A 19,215-nucleotide genomic window follows, 5' to 3' on the forward strand; every position below is an offset into this window, starting at 1 on the left:
AAAAAATGTTTAAAATTGACAGCTGACCGTTAACTTCAGTATTATTAAATAAATTAAATAAAGGCGCCTTGGTTGTAATTTTGGCCGCTAGTGGCGTGACCGGGCCGCTCGGACCGCTACAAAAAAAAGTGTGAATGCTGCCATCTGGAGAAAATAATGACAAATAAGAGAACTATAAATTTTGGAGTGAATAAAATTCAACAGAAACTGCTAGAATTTTACCATTACCATTATTATTGCTATTATTATTATTATTATTATTATTATTATTATTATTATTATCGTTGCCCTGTAGGTAGAATACGTAGATACGTTTGCGTATAACGTGAAACAGCTAAATCAGACTACGTGAGCGATTATTTAAAAGCCGATATTAGCAACTGCAATTACTAATATATCAATTAAAATATTAATTCAATTGTCTTCTGAAGCAACTAAAAATGTCTGACTGGGATACTGTACCGATAACTCTGAGAAAGCGAGTCCCCAAAGGTTCAGCAATGAAATCCGAAAAGGTAATGATTTTTTTTTTTTTTTTTTATTTACTCCTGTTTTTTCTAATTAATTATACTCTCCATCATTGCATTGAATAATTATTTTTTTCCAGGCCGTTAACACCGCTCGTCGCCAAGGTGTCCCCGTCGACACTCAAGTTAAATGTAAGTCAGATTATTGCTAATTATGTTACTATTTATAAATAAAAAATACGAGTCGAGTTTGTTTATTTTTTCGCAGGGGGAGGTGGATCAAATAAGCAGCATGTCAACACAAAAAATACTGCTAAATTAGATCGCGAGACAGAAGAACTTAAACATGAGACTGTTCCTTTGGATTTGGGAAAATTGATTCAACAAGGAAGACAAAATAAAGGCTTGTCGCAAAAAGATCTTGCTACGGTAATTTTTTTTATTTATTTAAATAATTATTTTGGACTTTAAAAATTTATTCAAATTAAATTAGTAATTTTTTTATTTATTTAAAAAATAATTTAGGGCTTTAAAAATTTATTCAAATTTTATTTGTAGGCATATGTCTATTAAATATTTGACAATTTTTGATTTTTTATGGAAAATGGAGTTAGCCGACATTTTTAATTTTTTTTTTATTCATTAAATTAAAGCTAAAAAATATTTTTAAAAATTACACTTATAGTTTTTCAAGTTTTTCACAAGTGAAATTTTTTTTTTTTTTTTTTTAATTTTTTCAATAAAAAAAATTTTTTTTGCCCTAATTTATTTGTATTTATTGTAAAAAATTTTTTTTGATGTTTTTGTGTATCAATATAAACAAAATAAAATTAATGCCAACAGAAAGTTAATGAAAAAGCCCAAGTTATCAACGACTACGAAGCAGGTCGTGGAATACCGAACCAAATGGTAATTGGAAAAATAGAAAAAGTACTTGGCATGAAACTTCGCGGCAAAGACCGTGGAACACTACTGGCAATCATCGACCCCAAGAAATGAGGCTCAGCAGGCCATTAAAAAAATCATTGAATTAACAAATGGTTCTAAAAAAAAAAAAAAAAAAAAAAAAAAAAAAAAAAAAAAACTTTTAAAAGGATTAAAAAAATAAATCTCAAAGGTAAACAAGTAAATTGCATAATTACTACTACTACCGATAATAATAATATTTAAGATCATAATACAAAGTTGTTTTCACCCATGTAAAAGAAAATTGTTTTAAAATTGTCGTTTGTTTAAGATCTTAAAAAAACGAAAATTTTAAGAGGATTTTTTTTTACACGGACATTTCATTACATCACTTTAAATTAAATTAACTTAATTAATAAATTTATTTAGAGTTGTAGTAATAATAAGTGAATTAACAATAAATGTGTTATAAAAAATAGATTATTAATTAAGAAAAATAATATTTTGTATGAACTTTATCAATGTAATTAGAAGAAAACAGATGCATAATTATTACTGAATGCAATTATTTACTTTATTATTGTAATTATTACTTTAAATATTATTATTACTGTAAATGCATAAACTTGGCTTTTCTGTCATTATTTAATTAAGTTGTATAGTTTATAATATAAACTTTTTCATTACTTGATAATTAATTTAAAAAATATGTTTAAAGCAAAAATATTTTACTGCATTTATACCTATAATAATAATAAATATTTAATTAAAGTAGTGTAAATAAAATTTATAACACATTAATCAGTTTTAAATGTTTTTAATACTCCAAAAATTTTTATTTTAACATTAACGTGATGTGATAAATTTTTACATTACATTTATTTTTTAAATTAATTAATTAATCTACAACTTAATCTATGTACAGATAATTAATTAACTCTACTGTTATTTTAATTATTTTTTCACCTCTTTGGCTAACGTGAAATACATTTTTAACAAATATTTGTTTAAAATTACAATTTTAAATATAATTTATAAATTTATTAGATTAAATATACATTTGTTCATAATAAATCACATATAATGTATCAAAATAGTTTTAAAAAATTTTTAAGTTGAAAAAAAAAAATTAATTATTTATCAATACATTTAATTATAATTATAATTATCAAACGGATGGAATAAGGTGGAATTACATCTTAAAGTATACATCAAGGCAATTAGTTTTTTTTTTTTTTTTTTTTTTTTTATTATTATTATTAAAAAATCTTAAACAGCACCGATTAACTATTTTTTTTTGTTTTTTATCAACAAGGCGTGAGATTATTGTTTAGCCATGTTAATAAATAATATGGCAGCGGTATAAATTTAATTATTATTTAACAATATTTAGAATTATATCGCATTACGGATACCTTTACGGCACATTATTTTATATAAATACCTTCGACAAGTCATGAGGTGATTTTTTTTTGTTAATTGACTAATTTTTTAAATAAAAAAAAATTATTAAGTGTTTTAATTTTTAATTTCTTCAAAAATTTATTAAAAAAAAAAATGTCAAGTTTTCTTGGGGGAATCAAGAAATTAAAAATTAAAATTTTACCGTCAATTAACAAATCAAAATAATCACCAATTAAATTGCTCAATTTAAAAATACATTAATACTATTATACTGAAAAAAAAAATTTATTTTATAAAAAATGAACAATTTTGCAATGAAAAATTTTATTTCTTCGCTGAAAAAATTAATTTTCTTGGTGAAAAAAAATTTTTAAATTATTAATTTTTTTATGTACTTTTGAGAAAAAAAAAAAAATTTATTAAAAAAAGGCAAAAAATTTATCAAAGGCTTTATTTTTTTTTTCCAAATTAAAAAAATTTTTTTCACTAAAAAAAAAAAATTCCTGTCAAAAATTTTAATTTCACCTAAAAAATAAAATTCTTGACAAATAAGTTTGAAATTTTTTACAAAACAAATTTTTCACCCTAGAATAATTAATAATTAATAAATCAAAATTACAATTAGAAATAATCCGCGACTATAAAAATATATAATCTCAAGTGCAAGACATCGGAATGTACTTAAAAATTAACCCCTACTTCGACAAACCAACCTCCCAAGGTCATACAGAAGTGGACCTGGCTTCAGAATTCTCGAGCATAACACACCTCTCGCAAAGTCTGTCAACCTTAGCCTTGAGATGGGCATTCTCAACATACAAATCCTTAATCAACAAATCCGCCTTGGCAAGTTTCTGCATCTGAATTTTATTAACCTCAAGATACTGCTTCAAGGAGCCCTGAGTCTCTCTAAGAACATGCTGAAGACTAGCCCTCTCACTAAAGTGTTGCTTCCAAATGCACTCAATAACTTTATCCGTGTACTGCTTCTGATGCTTGAGACTGACCTGCAAGCTCTTCTTCTTGCCCTCCAGCACCTGAACCTTCATCATCAAGCTCTTGATAAAATTCATGTCAACCTTTCCCTGTCCATCATTGGGATATACATGACAATTCCTAAAATTCTGGAGCTCCATGATCTCCTTAACAAGGCACTCTTTCTGCTTCATCAGACTGGTGCACTTAAAATGCGCGCTCTGGGTCTTTTTCTGCAACAATCTCTGCAATTCCGCCTCCTGGATTCCAGAATCTCTACAAAAGCAATCCTCGTTAATTTTATTAAGCTTCCCCGGCTCAAACTTGGAAGCCTGCCCATAAAAACTCAACCTTTTGCTTTTGTCCTCCTCAACCTGAACCCCAGCATCAACGGACTCTTTCTTCTTCAGCTGTTCCTTCACAAAACTAATCTCAGTCTCCTTCTCCTCCAGCGCTTCCTGCATTTCTCTCCTGAACTCATCAAACTCGTCCTCTAGCTCAGTGTAAGACTGCTCCAGCGCAAACTTCTCCTCAATCGGGGACAACCTTCCCTTCTTTTCCGCCCCGCTGAACTGCTCTTCGTACTCAGCGATTTTATTAATCAACTCAGTCAACTTATCATCGCTGATCTTCTGCTCCTGCTCCATAATCGCCCGCTCCTCCTCCAGCTTATTCTCCCAGTAGTCTTCACAAGAATAATACTCGCTTCTCAAAAGCTCTAAGTCAGTCTCAAATTTCTTGCACTGCTCCTCAAGCCGCTTTTTCTCGCAGCTGTGCTTGGCCTCTTGCTCCGCCAGCAAGCTGCTCAGTCTGTCCCTGTCTCTCCTCAGGGCCTCTTCATTCCCATCCGTGACATCAACACTCACCGACACGCATCTAGCCTTATCAACCTCGCCCTTTCTCGGCGGATAATCGCGCAATTTTTTACCAATCGACTCTTCAGAGGACATGACACTCCTCTTAGTTTTAGAAACAACAAAGTCCCTCAAGGAGCCCGTTCTTTCTTTCTCTTCCAGATTTTTATCATCGTTAGCTTTGTCAAAATGTCCTTCCAATTCATTAATAATCTCCGAGATATTTCTCTGCAATAAATCAGAATTAAAATCCTTATCAATGCTAATACTCTTCAAGTCATTAATTATTCCTGCTATCGCATTCGGCAGAGACACTTTATCCTCCTTCTTAAACTCCGGGACCTTTCCCAAAGGCTCGTAGTCCGTAGAATTGTCTTCACTGGTCATGCTAGAAAATTTGATAATTTTTTCACTAAACCTCGACTTAAGCAGCTCAATCTCCGAAGTGAGTTCATCATTCTGATCTCTCAACAAAGAAGATTCATCCTGGAGTTTCTTAATCCTGTCCACCAGCGAAATAACCTGCTCGCTTTCCCTGTCATCACAATGCTCGGCTTCATCGCACTCTGCTGCAAGCGCCTGGACCTGTATTAACAATTGCCCATTAGAAACTTTTAATTTATCAATTTGATCGTTTAAATTTTGATTATCAACTTCCAAACTCTGGTTGTCATTCAGCGCCTCTGCAAGTTTGGTTCTGAAAACTTGTTCCTCTTGCTGGAAAATTTGAAGCTGTTCATTGAGAGACTTTAAGCTAGCCAGTTGAGCTTCTCTTTCAGAGGCGTGCTGCAGGGTGAGATCTTTGATAACTTCTCCATGCCGAGATTCAATAAGTTTTATCTGCTCGTAGCGAGACTTCTCGAGCTTGGCGTGGTTCTCGTCGATCTCCTGGGCCAAGATGTTGGCTCTTTCATTGGCCTCAGCCACGTCTACCTTAAGCTTGTCTCTCTCGCGAGTCAGCTGATCCACCAGCACGTTGATAGACCGGACTTCTTCCTGATAAAGCACCAGAGTCGCTCTCAGGATGTCCAAGTGTGTATTGGTGATCTCGGAGCCTTTCGGCTCGTGAGCTAAGCTCTGCAGTTCTTGCGTTAAGACACTCATTAATTCAGAGAGATTAATATTACCAGCGGCGCTAATTGCCAGGTCATTCAGCAGAACTATCGCGTCGCTGACTCCGGCTAATTGCCAGAGATTTATGACACTGCGGCGGTCTATGAAGCCAGTGTGATCAGGACCGAGCATTGTAAAATTGCTCTTGCAGCCTTCTTCGCCGTCGCTCCACTCTGTACCCAAAGAACCGTCTTCCAGGCTGCAGTTGCTCTGAAACAGCATCAAAAACTCGTTGAACGTTATCAGTCCGTCCTCGTCGCTGTCCAGCTTCTGGAAGATCTGCTCCAACATCCTCTTGACTGACCCGTCGCTGATAGAATTCTTCAGCAGCATATTCAACTCGCCGTTGCCGACTCCCAGCTGTCGCGCGTTTACTCGCTTTAAAATCGAACTCTCGATCACCTTGTCATCGAGAAGTTCTTCTTCTTGAGAGTCCAGCAGCGTCAGCAGCCCGTTGCGGAACGCCTCAAAGGATATTTTATACACATTACCTTTTCCAGGAGTTTTGTTCAGTAAATTTGAGATCAACTCCGCACCACGCTCCTCTAATTGGAGCTTGTCGCAGAGACTTCGCAGACCTTTTTCCGTCAATTCAGACTCACCTTTTTCCAAACAACTCTCGAACACTGACAGCAAACGTTGCTCGTAAGGATCGCAGCTGGACTCCATTGCATCTTATTTTCGATTGGGTGATGTTAATTCATTATTTGCCCACACACCTATAAATAAATATTTTTTTTTTTTTTTTTTTTATTTATTAGTATAATATTGTGAGTAAAATTAACCTTGAAGTGTAATTTATTGTGACGCAAAGATTAGGTAACTATTTTTATTGCATTTTATTTAGCAAGGTCAGATTCATTTTTTTTAATGAACAAATGATCTAATTTATTGTTTTAAAAATATTTTGATTTTGATTTTTAATTATTTTAATAAAATTTTATTTAAAAAATAATTAATAAAAATTTTTGCAGTCTTAAATTTATTTTTCCATTAATTTAATTTTTTTTATTAAAAAATTAATTAATAAAAAATATTTAGGTTAATTCAAAAAATTTTATATAATTATTTTTCATGATAAATTAATTGTAAAATAAAATTAGCATCAGCTGTTTTATAAAATAATTATTTTTTTTAATTTATTTAATTTGAAAAATGAAAAATAATTAATAAAAATTTTTGATGTCTTATTTTATTTTTTATTTGAAAAATTAGATTTTTAATTATTTTAATAAAATTTCATTTAAAAAATAATAAACAAAAATGTTTGCTATCAATTTTACTTTTACATTAATGCAATTATTTATTAAAAATAAATTAATGAGTTAAAAAATTATTTAGGTTATTTACAAAAATTTATATAATTATTTTTCACAATAAATAAATTGTAAAATAAAATTTTCAGCATCAGCTGTTATTTAAAAAATAATTTTTAAATCAATTTATAAACCACGTGATAAAAAAAAAATGAATTTTCTTAAATAGGTAATTAAGAAAATACTTTACCAAAAATATTAATTATTGTTGAACAATTAACTGTAGCAGGTTAACTGTACTAGTAAATAATTATAATTAACCTCTCACTGATTGTTTAAACAAATGAATTTTAATTATTGAAGCACTAAATATATTTAAATAAGCTCAAATATATTTTTTTTCTTAGAAACTAGGTGATTAAGTTGGTTTCTCAGTAGCTTCTAAACAATTATTATTTTTATAGGTTACAGACATATATTATGCATGTATAAATATATACGCATATATGTACATGCCCAAAATATGTACAAGATATTAAATATCTGAGGGGAACGCAGTATTTGTAAAAATAATTCGACAGTAGCTCCCCCACTGTCCGCCATTTTAATTTCTCAAGTCAATAAAATAATAAAATAATCTTTTGAGATTATTTTAGGTTGGTTTTATATTTTAATTAGTCAAAATTTTTTATTTGGTGGGGTATAATGGTCGAGCGTTGAATGGAGCAAGATTGAGTTTATTTTGAAAAAGTTTCAACATGGCTAATCACTATGAAGTTCCTAGCTGGTAAATAATTATTTATTTTTTTTTTATTTATTAATTGCTAAAATTATTATATTATTAATAAATCAATAATTAATAATTAATTTAATAAAATTAGCAAATGTTTTATAAAAAATAATTATTTAAATAATTTTCAGGGCCGGAAAACCGCCGGTAGGTTTGCACTTGGACGTTCTGAAAGGTGACAAGTTGATTCAGGTAAAAACAATTGATGTTTATTTATTTATTATTTGTAATAGTTGAAAAATAAATGAACAGATGATTAAGTTGGACAAATGTTTGCAGAAACTTATGGTAGATGAGAAGAAATGTTATTTATTTGGCCGGAATCAACAGCTGAATGACTTTTGCATAGATCATGCCTCATGTTCTCGAGTTCATGCGGCTCTTGTTTATCACAAGCATTTAAACAGAGCTTTTTTGGTTGATCTAGGAAGCAGTAAGTGTTTTTATTTTATTTTAACTAAAAAAAAAAATAATTAATTTTTTTATTTTTTTAAAAAAAAAATTTTTTTAGTAGTAAGAAATGTTTAGAAAAATTAATTAAAGCAGTTAAAAATTAACTGCTTGATAATTGGCGTAATTAAAATTGATTACTAATTAAATTGACATTATTTAAATTGTTTAGCTCATGGAACTTACATTGGAAGTTTAAGACTAGAAGGAAATAAGCCAACTCAATTGCCAATTGATAGTACATTTCATTTTGGAGCGTCAACGCGTTATTATATTATCAGAGAGAGACCACAAACTGGATCGAGAACGATTATGGAAGAATTAGAAAAATCCTCTGATGACGTTGATGCTGGTGGGTTGCTTGGATTGCCTGAAACTGAAACTGAGCTTGATGTAAGTAATAATTGAAAAATAATGATGGTGAAATTATCAGACAATTGCGCTGTACTTTTTTAAATATTGACATTTTAAAAATATAAGCTCGTCTTGATGTTACACTGTTCAAGAGCTTTCATTTGAGTACCCACATGCACTTTTGGTATATTTTTTATATATACATATATATGATATATATAAATATATAAAATATATGAAAAATTGATGTGGGTACTCAAATGAAAGCTCTTGATGAGTGTTATGTCGGGATGAGCTTATATTTTTAAAAATGTCAATAGTTCTTCAAAAATTTTCTTAATAATTTAAATAATTTATAATATAATAAAAAAAAAAAAAAAAAAAAAAAAAAAAAAAAAAAAACTTGAATTTTAGAATTTAACAGAATTCAACACAGCCCACAATAGAAGAATATCAATGCTAGGAATAACTGACGACGATGTCCACAAATCAAACCGCAAGCGCAAAAAAAAAGGAATAACATTCAACGACGATGAAGAAGTAATCAACCCAGAGGACGTGGACCCTTCGGTGGGACGTTTCCGCAACCTCGTGCAAACAACAGTGGTTCCCAGTAAAAGAATGCGACTGGAAGGAGGATTAATATCTCTGTCTGACGACAATCACCATCATCATCACCATATGAAGCACTTCCAGCCGATAAATACGTCCCACTTGTACCAAGATTTGCCTCCGGAGCAATACACTCCTTCAGTCAACAATAATCCTTATTCCTCGTTGACTTCCGTGACTTCGCGTCTCGGAATCGCGCTACCGAACCCCGCACCTGACGTGGACATGGCTCCAGCCCAGATCCAGCAAGACGTTGCTTCTCCGGTCCCGGAGGCTCCAGCAAGTGTCGAAGCCCTAGCTCACGAGCCCAAGAAGAAGAAATACGCCAAGGAAGCTTGGCCTGGAAAGAAACCTCTGCCCACGCTTTTGGTGTAAGGAATTTTTATGGTACAATTAATTATACAAAAAATAAATTTGAAATGTAAATAAATATTATTTCAATATACAATAAATTTGTAATTGATATTATATAACAACGCATTATTAAAAAAAAATATATATATATATATCGGTAGAAGAAATTTTATAAATTTTAATACTTTTTTTTTTTCCCCCATTTGGGATTAATTAATTAATTAATTAATTAATTAATTAATTAATGATTTTTTATAAATTATGGCATCGACTGAGTTGCTACGGCCAAAGGCCAAGTTACTGGTCCCTTAACAATAACATCTTCGAGGGCTTCTTTTATTAATACGAAGCGGCGCTTAAACTCTAGACCATCACCTTTGGACAATCTGAAGTCTACAAGAATTTGATTATCCATATCGACGATGTTCGCCTTGAAAACTAGCGGCATTTTTCTTCTATCTACTGTCGAAATTGTTACCTAAAAATTAATAAATTCAATATTAATTTTTATAAATTAAAAAAAAAAATTAATTTTTTTTTTGCAATAATTTATTTAAAAAATTATTAAATAATTGCTAAATAAATTTTTATAAAAAAAAAATTATTAATTAAACTTACAATTCCGGCTTCATGAATACGGTAAGTATAATTCTGTTTTTTAAAGGCATCAACAAGCCGAGTGACGGTATCGTCACAATCAGTCTTAACAAAGAACCTGGTCATACGCCTGACCAACTTCTGGAACGAGTTTTGGGTTGATTGAGTATTTTGAACCGGTTGCGTGGACAAAAGCAAGTCTTCTAAAGCAGCTGGCTGCGAAAACGAGAACCCAGGTCGCTCGTCCAGGTTTATGCGGACCGAAGAATTTACGCTCGGGAACTCCGGTTGGGAGAGACAAACACGATTAGAATCTTCGTCGCTGTAACGCGTGAATTTGGCTCTTCTTTCTGCGTCAGTTTCTCGGTTTGAAATTTCTGCGATAAAAAATAATTAATAAATATTTAAAAAAAAAAAAAAAAAATTTTTTTTTGACACTTGAAATTTTATTTTAATAAAAAAAAAAAATTATATTTATTAATTAATTTATTTTTTTTTCAATTGAAATAAAATTACAAGTGCCAATGGGTCTTTTGATTTAGCAATTAAAAAAATAAAAAAATAAATAAAATAAAGGCGAAAATATCCAACGTTCTTACTTCGGTATTCTAGCTTTATGAATTAATAACAATCATACAGCTAGATGACCAAAGACAGTACGATGGACAAAATAAAATATTATAACCATCAACTATTACTTAATTATATGGTATAAATATATATGAGTCATGATGCTTGGGCTTATATACTTTGCTTTGGTAATCTAGCTTTATGAAGATCAATTACAGTCATAGAGCTGTATTACCAAAGGAAAGACAAAAGCCTTTTTTTTTTTTTTTTTTTTTTTTTTTTAATTTTAATATTACTCTCGAGATCCGTAATATTAAATCCTGAAAAAAGTAACTAGACTTAAAGTTTAGTTGTTGACTGAAAATGTTCTCGGAGTTAGATACTAAGTACTCCTGAGACTTTAATTATGCTCAGAGTCACTCAGTACCTGACTTCGCAAACAATGGCTCTTCTTCAGCTGGATTCTAAAAAATCAATTGATTATTTTATTTTTTTTTTATTATTAATTAATAATAATTATTAATTATTATTATTATGAGTTTTACTTGTATAACAATTTTGGCTTTTACAAGGCTGATTGTCTCAACGTCTTCACGTATAATTTTTTTTCTCTCTATTATCATCGTATGTTCCTCGCTTTTTTATAATATTCAACACAATCTTTCAAATCCTCATTTACTTTTTATTATCAACATTTTTTTTGCACTCTCTTTCAATATTATCAATATATTATTATTCTTGCACATATCCTTTCATATTACTCTCGATGCGGCTGTGGACCAACTTGTGCTTTCTGTACTGCATTTACCCTTATTCCTTAACTCTTTCGAGAGGTTGTTGGAATAGTGGCGAGATGGGGAAACCACAGAGAAAACCCATGCCAGTACAGTTCGGCTACCGGAGCGACCCCCGACGGTTGGTGCTGGAACTATTCTAACAACCGTCGGGGCTCGAACCCTCGCCTCACGGCATGATGTGCGACCGAACTAACGGGATAATGATTTAGTCCGCTCGGCCATAATGCCGCTTTACTATTTAATTATTTCATCCGGTAAATAGTTCTACACTCTAACTGAGGTGACAATAAACGACTTAATAATAAATAATAATAAAAACATTAATTTAAATAATACCTTTATCTAAATCATTCAGGTACCATCGGTGCAATTTAATATCTTGAATTTTTATCCTCGAAGAAGGAGAGTGAGTAAGAATTTTACGAATTAAACTCAGAGAAGTGTTGTCAATCTTCTTCCAAGGAGTCAGCTCCAGGTGCTGCGCCTCCCTCCAGGCTTGGTACTCCGGACAGTCCACGTCTGCCTCGTCCCACGGCAGCTCTGTGCAGAGATGGATGATTAGACTGGAGCATGCAAATTGCAAATTAAATTTTTAATAAAAAAAAAAAAAAAAAAATTTTTTTTTTATCAAATCTTACCACCGGCGAGAAGAGCGACGAGGATGATCCCGCAGGACCAGATATCTGCCGGCTCAGCGTGGTAAGGTTTGACCAGAACCTCCGGAGCTACATAGGGAAGCGTCCCGCAGCGCTTTTCCAGGCACCGCTCTTTACCCTGCAAACGGTAGACTGTCGCCATCCCAAAGTCCGTCACTTTTAGGTTGTCTTTTTCGTCTAAAAGCAAGTTCTCGGGCTTGAGGTCGCGGTGCGCGACTCCTCGACAGTGCAAGTACTCCACGGCTGTCATCAGCTGGCGGAAGTACTTCTGGGCTTCTGCCATCGGCATACCTACGTCCGGCTCTATTCTGTCGAATAATTCGCCGCCCGAGGCGTACTCCAGGAATATGTACTCCATGTTCGGCTCGCTGCGCTGCCCGAAGTAACGGATTATGTGCGGGTTTGACAACATGCGGTGCACGGTTGTTTCTTTGTGGATACTCTGCCGAGCATCTGGGTGCTTCTTTAAGTCTATCATCTTCATGGCAACTGCTTCACCGGTTGATTTGTTTATTACCAATTTTACTCTAAAAAATTATTTTTTTTATTTTTTTTTTTTGGAGGATTTATAAATTAATATTGATGTTAAGCTAAGGCTTCAGGGCCTAAAATTTTGATAAATAAATAAAGAATAAATAAATTAATTAAAAATATTTTTTATAAATTGCACTTATAATTTTTTTTTATTTTTTACAAATCAAATATTTTTTTTAATTAAAAAAATTCTATAAATTTTTAGATAATTTTTATCTGAAGTTAACAGACATCCAACAATTTTTTTTTTTTAAATAAGCCCGGTCTACTAAAAAATTTAAAAAAAAAATTGCATTTATAATTTTTTTAGAGCTTCTAAATAAAAAATTTTTTTAAATAAATTTTTCTTGCAATAATTTATTTATTAAAAAATTTTTAAAAATTATCAAATGCCTCTCAATTTTAATTGATATTAAAATTAGCCGACCTTCAATAATTTTTTATTAAAAAAAAAATTATTTTACAAATTAAATATGAAGTTTCATTCAGACATACTAAAAATAAAAAATAAAAAAAAAAAAAAAAAATTGACTTATCTGTAATAAATTAATAACAGCAAGACTCTTTATTAAATTTATTCCCAGGCTTGTTATAAGATCTTGACCTCTAAACTTTATTAATTACCCAAATTTATTTGTAAAAATAGACAAATACTTGTAACTTATCGCGTATCGTAATAACCGGCGACGCTGGATACCAGTTTATTTTATCGATGAATACAATATAATTAAAACTTATTATGGTTACTTACTCCCCATAGGCTCCTTCCCCAAGAGTGTGCCCAAGATACCATCCTTCTACAAACTCTGTCTTCCTCTCTCGTCCCGCTGCCATAATGTATCAGCATACCTGACTAAGCAAAAAAAAAAAAAAAAAAAAAAAAAAAAAAATAATAATTATAATATTAATTATTGTGAAAATAATATTTTATCGGATTACTAAACCACAAATGTTTAATGAAATATCGATTGTAAATGAAATTAATAACGAATGTATTGAAATACGCAGTAAGATGCAACAAAGAATCGATTGCCGAGCCGGAAAATAATGAATAAAAACTGTTCTTGTTAAAAAGTAATTAACGATAAAAAATAGTTTAAAAGATTGCAAAAAAAAAAAAAAAAAAAAAAACGGAGCGAGTAAATGAAGTAACGATTACCTGACTTGTAGATAAAAAATGTCAGGACACAAGGAACACGTGGCTTTGGTTAGATGTTTAATTAATCTGTTAAATAAACGGTATTAATATTGCGCAACTTTGGAATTTTATTAAAAATAATTAACTGTCATTAATTAACAGCTATGAGTGATTATAAAATGTTAAATAATACCGAAATTACCATGCTTTTATCCGATTAAATGTGAGAAATCGATCGCTAAACGGCATAACCGTTGCCGCTAACAACGACGAAAGAACGAGACGACGAGATCACCAGCCACCAGCAAAAATGGACAAGGGAAAAATTATTAGCGCACGCGCACACATTATTCTCACCAACAATGGCGTAATTTTTTTGTCGTGTTGCAATAATTATTAAATTTTTATATTTACCGTGTAATCCTCAGATTTATTGGCCCGCGTTAGCTTTTTGAGGTGGAATATTGTCCTGGTGAATTACTGACCACTGGTGATTCTATCGGCGATGAGCAATCCGCGAATTAACTTTGCAATAATAAGATGCCGGTCATTTGGCGGCAAGCGTCAACTGGAGATGCGCGCGCGCGCCACCCGTCATCTGTCATCTGGTGGAAGCATTCAGAAATTTTTATCAAATCGGAAATTTGTCAAAGAATTAGTTTTTTCTTAACCTAATATTATTATTATTATTATTATTATTATTATTTACAAACTTAATAATTTTATCCAGTATATTATTTTAAAATTTAAATTTTAATATTCTCGCTAAAAAAAAAAAAAAAAAAAAAAAAATGGAGCAAAAATTTGACGTTTTGAAAATTTGTCAATAATTTACTTATTGGAACAAAATATAACAAAAAAAAAATTATTTCCATGCAAATAAAAAAATTATTTTGATTAGTAAGTTGATAAATACGTAAAAATTATATTTAATATAATAATAAATTAATTTCATACTCAGATTTTCCGGGAGTCTAGAAATCATGTTGGTATAAAATTATTAGACAAATATAATTAATTTACAGGTTGTCCACCAGGCAGCAAACATGACAATGACATCATACTGAAGTTATCCGTCAGCTGTCATTTTTAAAAATTTTTTTTAACAAATCAATTACAATAACTACAATAAAAAAAAAGCTTCTAAAAATTTTCAGTTGTAATTTTTATTGATCTTCACATGTGGAATTTTTTAATAATAAATCAATTACAATAAAAAACTGCTTCTAACAATTTTCACTTGTAATTTTTATATGAAACTTTTTAATTAATTTTTTTTATAATAATTGCATTGTTATAAAATTTAAAAATAATTTTTAATGTCTGCCAACTTCAGTGTCATCAATTGTCAGCTAACTTCAGTATGTCGAATGAAAAACCTACTTCATGGCAGCTTTACAGTTTTACCAACCAATTAAAAAAAAAAAAAAAAAAAAAAACAATGGCTTCCATCCGCTCCTAAAATTATAAACAGAGGAATATTCGTCGAAGCAATAACTCCTGCTTAACCTTATAAACAAAAGACACGTCGTGTGTTTATTGAGGCTATAAACATAAATACAAAACTGCAGAAAGCAATAAGGTTATTTTTTTGTAAAATATTATTGTTACTTTAGAAGATAGAATTTAAAAAAAAATGGACAAAGATTCACGCACAATTTGGTGTGGAAATTTGAGTAACAAATGCACTGAAGATATATTATACGAATTATTTTTACAAGTAAGTTATTAATTATTAATTAATATAAATGATGGTAGTATTAATTATTATTTTATTAATTTAATTTTACGATTTTAGGCAGGACCTCTGGAAAAGATAAACATCCCAAAGGACCACGATGGTAGCCAAAAGTCATTTGGCTTTGTGACATTTAAGCACATGGTCTCGGTACCTTACGCTCTGAATTTATTCGAAGGGACAACGCTGTTCAACCGCGCTCTGATGCTGAAGAACCGCCAGGTGAGCGACCCAAAGGGTGCCGTGAACAAGTTCAACAATGACAACGTCCTGCAGTATGGAAACCAGCCGCTGGAGAATTCAATGGCGTACAACATCGCCCGAAACATGCTTCCTATGTTCACGCCTCCCGGGATGGGCATGTACCCCAGCCAAATGAACAATTTTCCCTCGAAAAACGACAATCGACGTGACCGCAGCCACCCTTACAACCGCGACAGAGAGCGCGAGCGTGATCGAGACAGACAGGACTGCTCGCATCGCAACCAGCAACACAAAAATGATCACAGAAATCAACGATATCACCACAATCGCTCTCGCAATACTCGTTAATTTTCTAGAAATTAATTCTTTATAAATTTATTTTTTATTCAATTAATTAATTAATTTAAAGGGACTTGAGACATACATTAGGCAAATTAAATATGTCACTAACGTAGTTACTTTTCGGACAAAAATAATTTTTAGTTTGATTGAGCTCGCTCATCGATTTATTTATTAAATCAGCCGCTTTTGAGGCAATCATCATCACTGCTGCATTTATGTTACCGCTCGGTAATGAGGGTAGTATAGAAGCATCTACTACGAATAAATTTTTTGTACCCAGAACTCTGTAATAATTATTATAACTTAGTCAGCTATTGCCTTAGTCGAGGGGAATTATTTTAAATAATATTAATTGCTGAATAAGCAAATGTATAAATGTTGTAAGAGTATATATAGGATATTTTTTCTAATTAATACATTTAATATTACCTGAATGAATTGTTTACTACACTTCCAAGTCTACAAGTCCCAGCGGGGTGGTATGAAGTCAGCGTTAATTGCTGTATATAACACCTCCAGTAATTGTCCGTGCCAAATTTCATACCTTCACATCCTGGGAAGGGTCTTGTGTACAATGAGGCTCCTAGAGTCTTCATTGCTCGGGTCTTCACCAGCTTGGCGATCAATTTTAAACCTAGAAAAAAAAATTTTTTTTTGTTAATAATTAAAATTATTGCTGGTATATTTTAATAATACCTTTTATTAAAATATATATGTCATCTGGGTGGCTTAAATAGTTGGGATTAATTTTAAGGTCGTCAGAAGGATCTGCAGTTTTTAGCTTCACTTCTCCAGTGCTTTTGGGGTGCAGTAAGACTGGAGCTATTGTTACTGCTGTTTTAAATGTTAGAGGAGCAAAATATTCGTTGAAAATCTTAAAATAAAATTGAGGAATTTATTTAATTAATTAAAAATTAATTTAGCAGATATTTAATAATTTTTTAACTGATTAATTGTGGCAAAAAAATTGACATGTATAAATTTAGAAAAATTATAAATGCTTTTTTTTTTATAAATAATTTTTTGGAACAAATTTAATTGTTAAAAAAATTATCAAGTGACTGCTAACTTTAATATCATTTTAATTAATTAAAAATTGCATACTTGGGTTTTAATCCCCATGGCCTTGCGAAGAAATACTCCATTGTCCTGAGACACTCCAACAGGAATTACCATAAACTGGAGATCTGGTTTGTTTTTTTCAGCCAATGTTCCTACAACTTCAATGCCAGCAGAAGTCCAAGGACCTGTTGATTGATTATGTTTAATAATAGACAAATAATAATCTCTATAATTTTTTTTTTTTAGCATATTCCTCACCTTGCTGATTAAAAAAGTAATTTAAGACGGACGTTGGCTTAAGTAACTCCGGAACACTGACTGATAATTTTTTTTCTAGAATTACTAGATCTATCCCGGTTAAAATATGATCTACCAAATTCTTTCCTACTGGTAAATCATTGATCACTTTAATCTAAAAAAATTTTTTATTAAAATTTGGTAGTTTATTTTCGATAGAAATAATTACTTTTAATTTTTCTAGATCGTTTTTGGGACCAACACCCGAAAGCATGAGTAATTTCGGAGTTCCTATGGCTCCTGCGCTAATTATTATGCCTTTGTTGCCGTAAATTGTAAAATTTTGTTTCCATTTTGTAAATTCTACACCTTTTGCTTTATTATTTATAAATTTAATCTAAAAAAAAAATTCATCAAATATTTAATAATTTTTTTAACAAAATAAATTGTTGCAAAAAAAATTTTAAATACAATTTTTTAAAGACATTAAAAAATTAAAAATTAAAATTACCTTATTAACAAGAGCATGAGTAATAACAGTTAATTGATTTTTATTTAACAGCCTGTCAGTGCTCCATCTCTCTCCATTAATCATCGTCAATTGTACTTTTCTAAATTCTAATAATTCATTATCTATAGCTTCTTGATTAATTTCCTCAGCGCCTTCCAGAATTTTATCACACAATTCTGAACAATGACGCGTGTCACTTACTCCATTTAATTTATAACCTGTAATAAACTCAAGCTGTCAAAAAAATTATTTATTAAAAAAATTAAGTGCTTACTTTTATAATCAGCAAACCATTGATAATCTTGAGGATGGCCTTCAACATAAGCCATGTAATTTAATCTGCTGGAGCCTCCTAAAATTTTCCCCATCGGCCATCGGCTTTGCTGCAATTATTATTTTTTAATTAAAGAAAATAAATTGAATTAATTTAAAAAAAAAGAATTTTTTAATACATACATTGTTGACTAGTGCTTTGCAAGCATGCTTCTGCGAAGTTGTTTTGTATTTCCAGTCATAATTTGATAGCTGAAATAGAGATGCGAGAACGGGAATGTCGGCGAATGGTGGAGCTGAACCACCGGCTTCTATTATTATTACTTTGTGTCCTGCATCTGTTAATTTAGATGCAAGTGTTATTCCAGCACTACCCGCTCCAACTGAAATTAATTAATAAAATTTTTTTATTAAAAAAAAAAAATGAAAATAAAATTAAAAAAATTTTTTTGTTAAAAAATCATTTAAAAAAAAAATTAAAAGAAAAAATTTCACACGTAAAAAATTTGAAAAACTATAAGAGCATTTTTCAAAAAATATTTTTTTATTGCTAATTCAATAGATAAAAAAAAAAAAATTTTTTTTCGCTATAAAAATATTTTTAAAAACTTCCACATATAATTTTTTTAATTTTCCACACATGAAAATTTTTGTTTTAATTTTTTAAAAATATTTTTTTGTTTTTATCATTTAAAAAAAATCAAAAATTTTTAAATGTCTAATTTTAATATCATAATTTTTATTTATAAAAAATATTTACCTATGACGTAGTCAAAAAATTGTCCATTTTCAAAATTACTTCCTAAATAATCAATGATAGTACTAATTAAATAAAAAATATTTAAATAATTAATAAAAAAAAAAACTCCAATAGCATAAATCCAGTATGCCGTCCATTTAATAATTAAATCCATTTATTTATTGTATTTTTATAAATTATAAATAATTAAGGCTCCAGAGAAACGTGAGCTAACTTGCGGTTTCTATAACTACGACAGCAGCGCCAACGATGACACTGAAG

General features: G+C 30.6%; 6 protein-coding genes across 12 annotated transcripts; 3 read left to right on the forward strand and 3 right to left on the reverse strand.

Annotated features, from left to right (window-relative positions):
• The first annotated feature begins 418 nt into the window (after positions 1 to 418).
• On the forward strand, positions 419 to 1,925 carry Mbf1 (multiprotein bridging factor 1). Its single transcript, XM_074245297.1, has 4 exons — positions 419 to 515; positions 608 to 659; positions 736 to 896; positions 1,311 to 1,925. Exons 1-4 carry the CDS (start codon positions 441 to 443, stop codon positions 1,464 to 1,466), a joined length of 444 nt encoding a protein of 147 aa, XP_074101398.1. The 5' UTR covers positions 419 to 440; the 3' UTR covers positions 1,467 to 1,925.
• Positions 1,926 to 2,597: 672 nt separating this feature from the next.
• On the reverse strand, positions 2,598 to 7,444 carry Bsg25d (blastoderm-specific gene 25D). Its single transcript, XM_074245280.1, has 2 exons — positions 7,226 to 7,444; positions 2,598 to 6,438 (listed from the first exon to the last, which is right to left on the reverse strand). The coding sequence occupies exon 2, from the start codon at positions 6,386 to 6,388 to the stop codon at positions 3,500 to 3,502; it is 2,889 nt and encodes a 962-aa protein (XP_074101381.1). The 5' UTR covers positions 6,389 to 6,438; positions 7,226 to 7,444; the 3' UTR covers positions 2,598 to 3,499.
• Positions 7,445 to 7,575: 131 nt separating this feature from the next.
• Positions 7,576 to 9,702, forward strand: Nipp1 (nuclear inhibitor of protein phosphatase 1). The gene is made up of 5 exons (XM_074245291.1): positions 7,576 to 7,762; positions 7,897 to 7,957; positions 8,045 to 8,198; positions 8,388 to 8,608; positions 8,984 to 9,702. Exons 1-5 carry the CDS (start codon positions 7,734 to 7,736, stop codon positions 9,554 to 9,556), a joined length of 1,038 nt encoding a protein of 345 aa, XP_074101392.1. The 5' UTR covers positions 7,576 to 7,733; the 3' UTR covers positions 9,557 to 9,702.
• Positions 9,591 to 14,383, reverse strand: Grp (serine/threonine-protein kinase grp). Of its 6 annotated transcripts, none has more exons than XM_074245285.1 (7): positions 14,030 to 14,119; positions 13,849 to 13,914; positions 13,441 to 13,542; positions 12,138 to 12,682; positions 11,836 to 12,039; positions 10,154 to 10,509; positions 9,591 to 10,013 (listed from the first exon to the last, which is right to left on the reverse strand). In XM_074245285.1, exons 3-7 carry the CDS (start codon positions 13,521 to 13,523, stop codon positions 9,795 to 9,797), a joined length of 1,407 nt encoding a protein of 468 aa, XP_074101386.1. In that variant the 5' UTR covers positions 13,524 to 13,542; positions 13,849 to 13,914; positions 14,030 to 14,119; the 3' UTR covers positions 9,591 to 9,794. The 6 variants fall into 6 exon arrangements, with proteins under 6 accessions (XP_074101386.1, XP_074101387.1, XP_074101388.1 ...); XM_074245286.1 differs by having other exon boundaries at positions 13,441 to 13,538; positions 14,030 to 14,114; XM_074245287.1 differs by lacking the exons at positions 13,849 to 13,914; positions 14,030 to 14,119 and adding an exon at positions 14,242 to 14,383.
• Positions 14,297 to 19,168, reverse strand: LOC141528975 (glucose dehydrogenase [FAD, quinone]). 2 transcript variants are annotated; one of them, XM_074245284.1, is made up of 10 exons: positions 18,955 to 19,168; positions 18,378 to 18,577; positions 18,196 to 18,304; positions 17,922 to 18,139; positions 17,640 to 17,807; positions 17,432 to 17,585; positions 17,216 to 17,358; positions 16,808 to 16,985; positions 16,541 to 16,745; positions 14,297 to 14,432 (listed from the first exon to the last, which is right to left on the reverse strand). In XM_074245284.1, the coding sequence occupies exons 1-10, from the start codon at positions 19,106 to 19,108 to the stop codon at positions 14,429 to 14,431; spliced, it is 1,533 nt and encodes a 510-aa protein (XP_074101385.1). In that variant the 5' UTR covers positions 19,109 to 19,168; the 3' UTR covers positions 14,297 to 14,428. The 2 variants fall into 2 exon arrangements, with proteins under 2 accessions (XP_074101385.1, XP_074101384.1); XM_074245283.1 differs by lacking the exon at positions 14,297 to 14,432 and adding an exon at positions 16,118 to 16,395.
• On the forward strand, positions 15,284 to 16,259 carry LOC141528980 (uncharacterized). Its single transcript, XM_074245293.1, has 2 exons — positions 15,284 to 15,547; positions 15,626 to 16,259. Exons 1-2 carry the CDS (start codon positions 15,464 to 15,466, stop codon positions 16,115 to 16,117), a joined length of 576 nt encoding a protein of 191 aa, XP_074101394.1. The 5' UTR covers positions 15,284 to 15,463; the 3' UTR covers positions 16,118 to 16,259.
• Positions 19,169 to 19,215: the final 47 nt, after the last annotated feature.

Source organism: Cotesia typhae, unplaced genomic scaffold, assembly GCF_013202065.1.
Source record: "Cotesia typhae breed Kobodo isofemale line unplaced genomic scaffold, CoteBio_Ctyphae contig_44, whole genome shotgun sequence".
Classification (NCBI taxonomy): domain Eukaryota; kingdom Metazoa; phylum Arthropoda; class Insecta; order Hymenoptera; family Braconidae; genus Cotesia; species Cotesia typhae.

Bases quoted from the DNA above. Each gene is read 5' to 3' on its own strand.
- Mbf1 (XM_074245297.1), top strand. From the start codon at position 441: ATGTCTGACTGGGATACTGTACCGATAACTCTGAGAAAGCGAGTCCCC. The intron at 516-607 runs GTAATGATTTTT...ATTTTTTTCCAG, and splicing joins CAGCAATGAAATCCGAAAAG to GCCGTTAACACCGCTCGTCG. The intron at 660-735 runs GTAAGTCAGATT...ATTTTTTCGCAG, and splicing joins CGTCGACACTCAAGTTAAAT to GGGGAGGTGGATCAAATAAG.
- Bsg25d (XM_074245280.1), bottom strand. From the start codon at position 6,388: ATGGAGTCCAGCTGCGATCCTTACGAGCAACGTTTGCTGTCAGTGTTC.
- Nipp1 (XM_074245291.1), top strand. From the start codon at position 7,734: ATGGCTAATCACTATGAAGTTCCTAGCTG. The intron at 7,958-8,044 runs GTAAAAACAATT...AAATGTTTGCAG, and splicing joins AAGGTGACAAGTTGATTCAG to AAACTTATGGTAGATGAGAA. The intron at 8,199-8,387 runs GTAAGTGTTTTT...TAAATTGTTTAG, and splicing joins TTTGGTTGATCTAGGAAGCA to CTCATGGAACTTACATTGGA.
- Grp (XM_074245287.1), bottom strand. From the start codon at position 13,523: ATGGCAGCGGGACGAGAGAGGAAGACAGAGTTTGTAGAAGGATGGTAT. The intron at 10,510-11,835 runs GTATTATTTAAA...TTTTTATCGCAG, and splicing joins CCTGAATGATTTAGATAAAG to AAATTTCAAACCGAGAAACT. The intron at 10,014-10,153 runs GTAAGTTTAATT...ATTAATTTTTAG, and splicing joins GTATTCATGAAGCCGGAATT to GTAACAATTTCGACAGTAGA.
- LOC141528980 (XM_074245293.1), top strand. From the start codon at position 15,464: ATGGACAAAGATTCACGCACAATTTGGTGTGGAAATTTGAGTAACAAA. The intron at 15,548-15,625 runs GTAAGTTATTAA...TTACGATTTTAG, and splicing joins TATACGAATTATTTTTACAA to GCAGGACCTCTGGAAAAGAT.
- LOC141528975 (XM_074245283.1), bottom strand. From the start codon at position 19,108: ATGGATTTAATTATTAAATGGACGGCATACTGGATTTATGCTATTGGA. The intron at 16,986-17,215 runs GTATGCAATTTT...TTTTATTTTAAG, and splicing joins CCATGGGGATTAAAACCCAA to ATTTTCAACGAATATTTTGC. The intron at 16,396-16,540 runs GTAATATTAAAT...TAATTATTACAG, and splicing joins GTAGTAAACAATTCATTCAG to AGTTCTGGGTACAAAAAATT.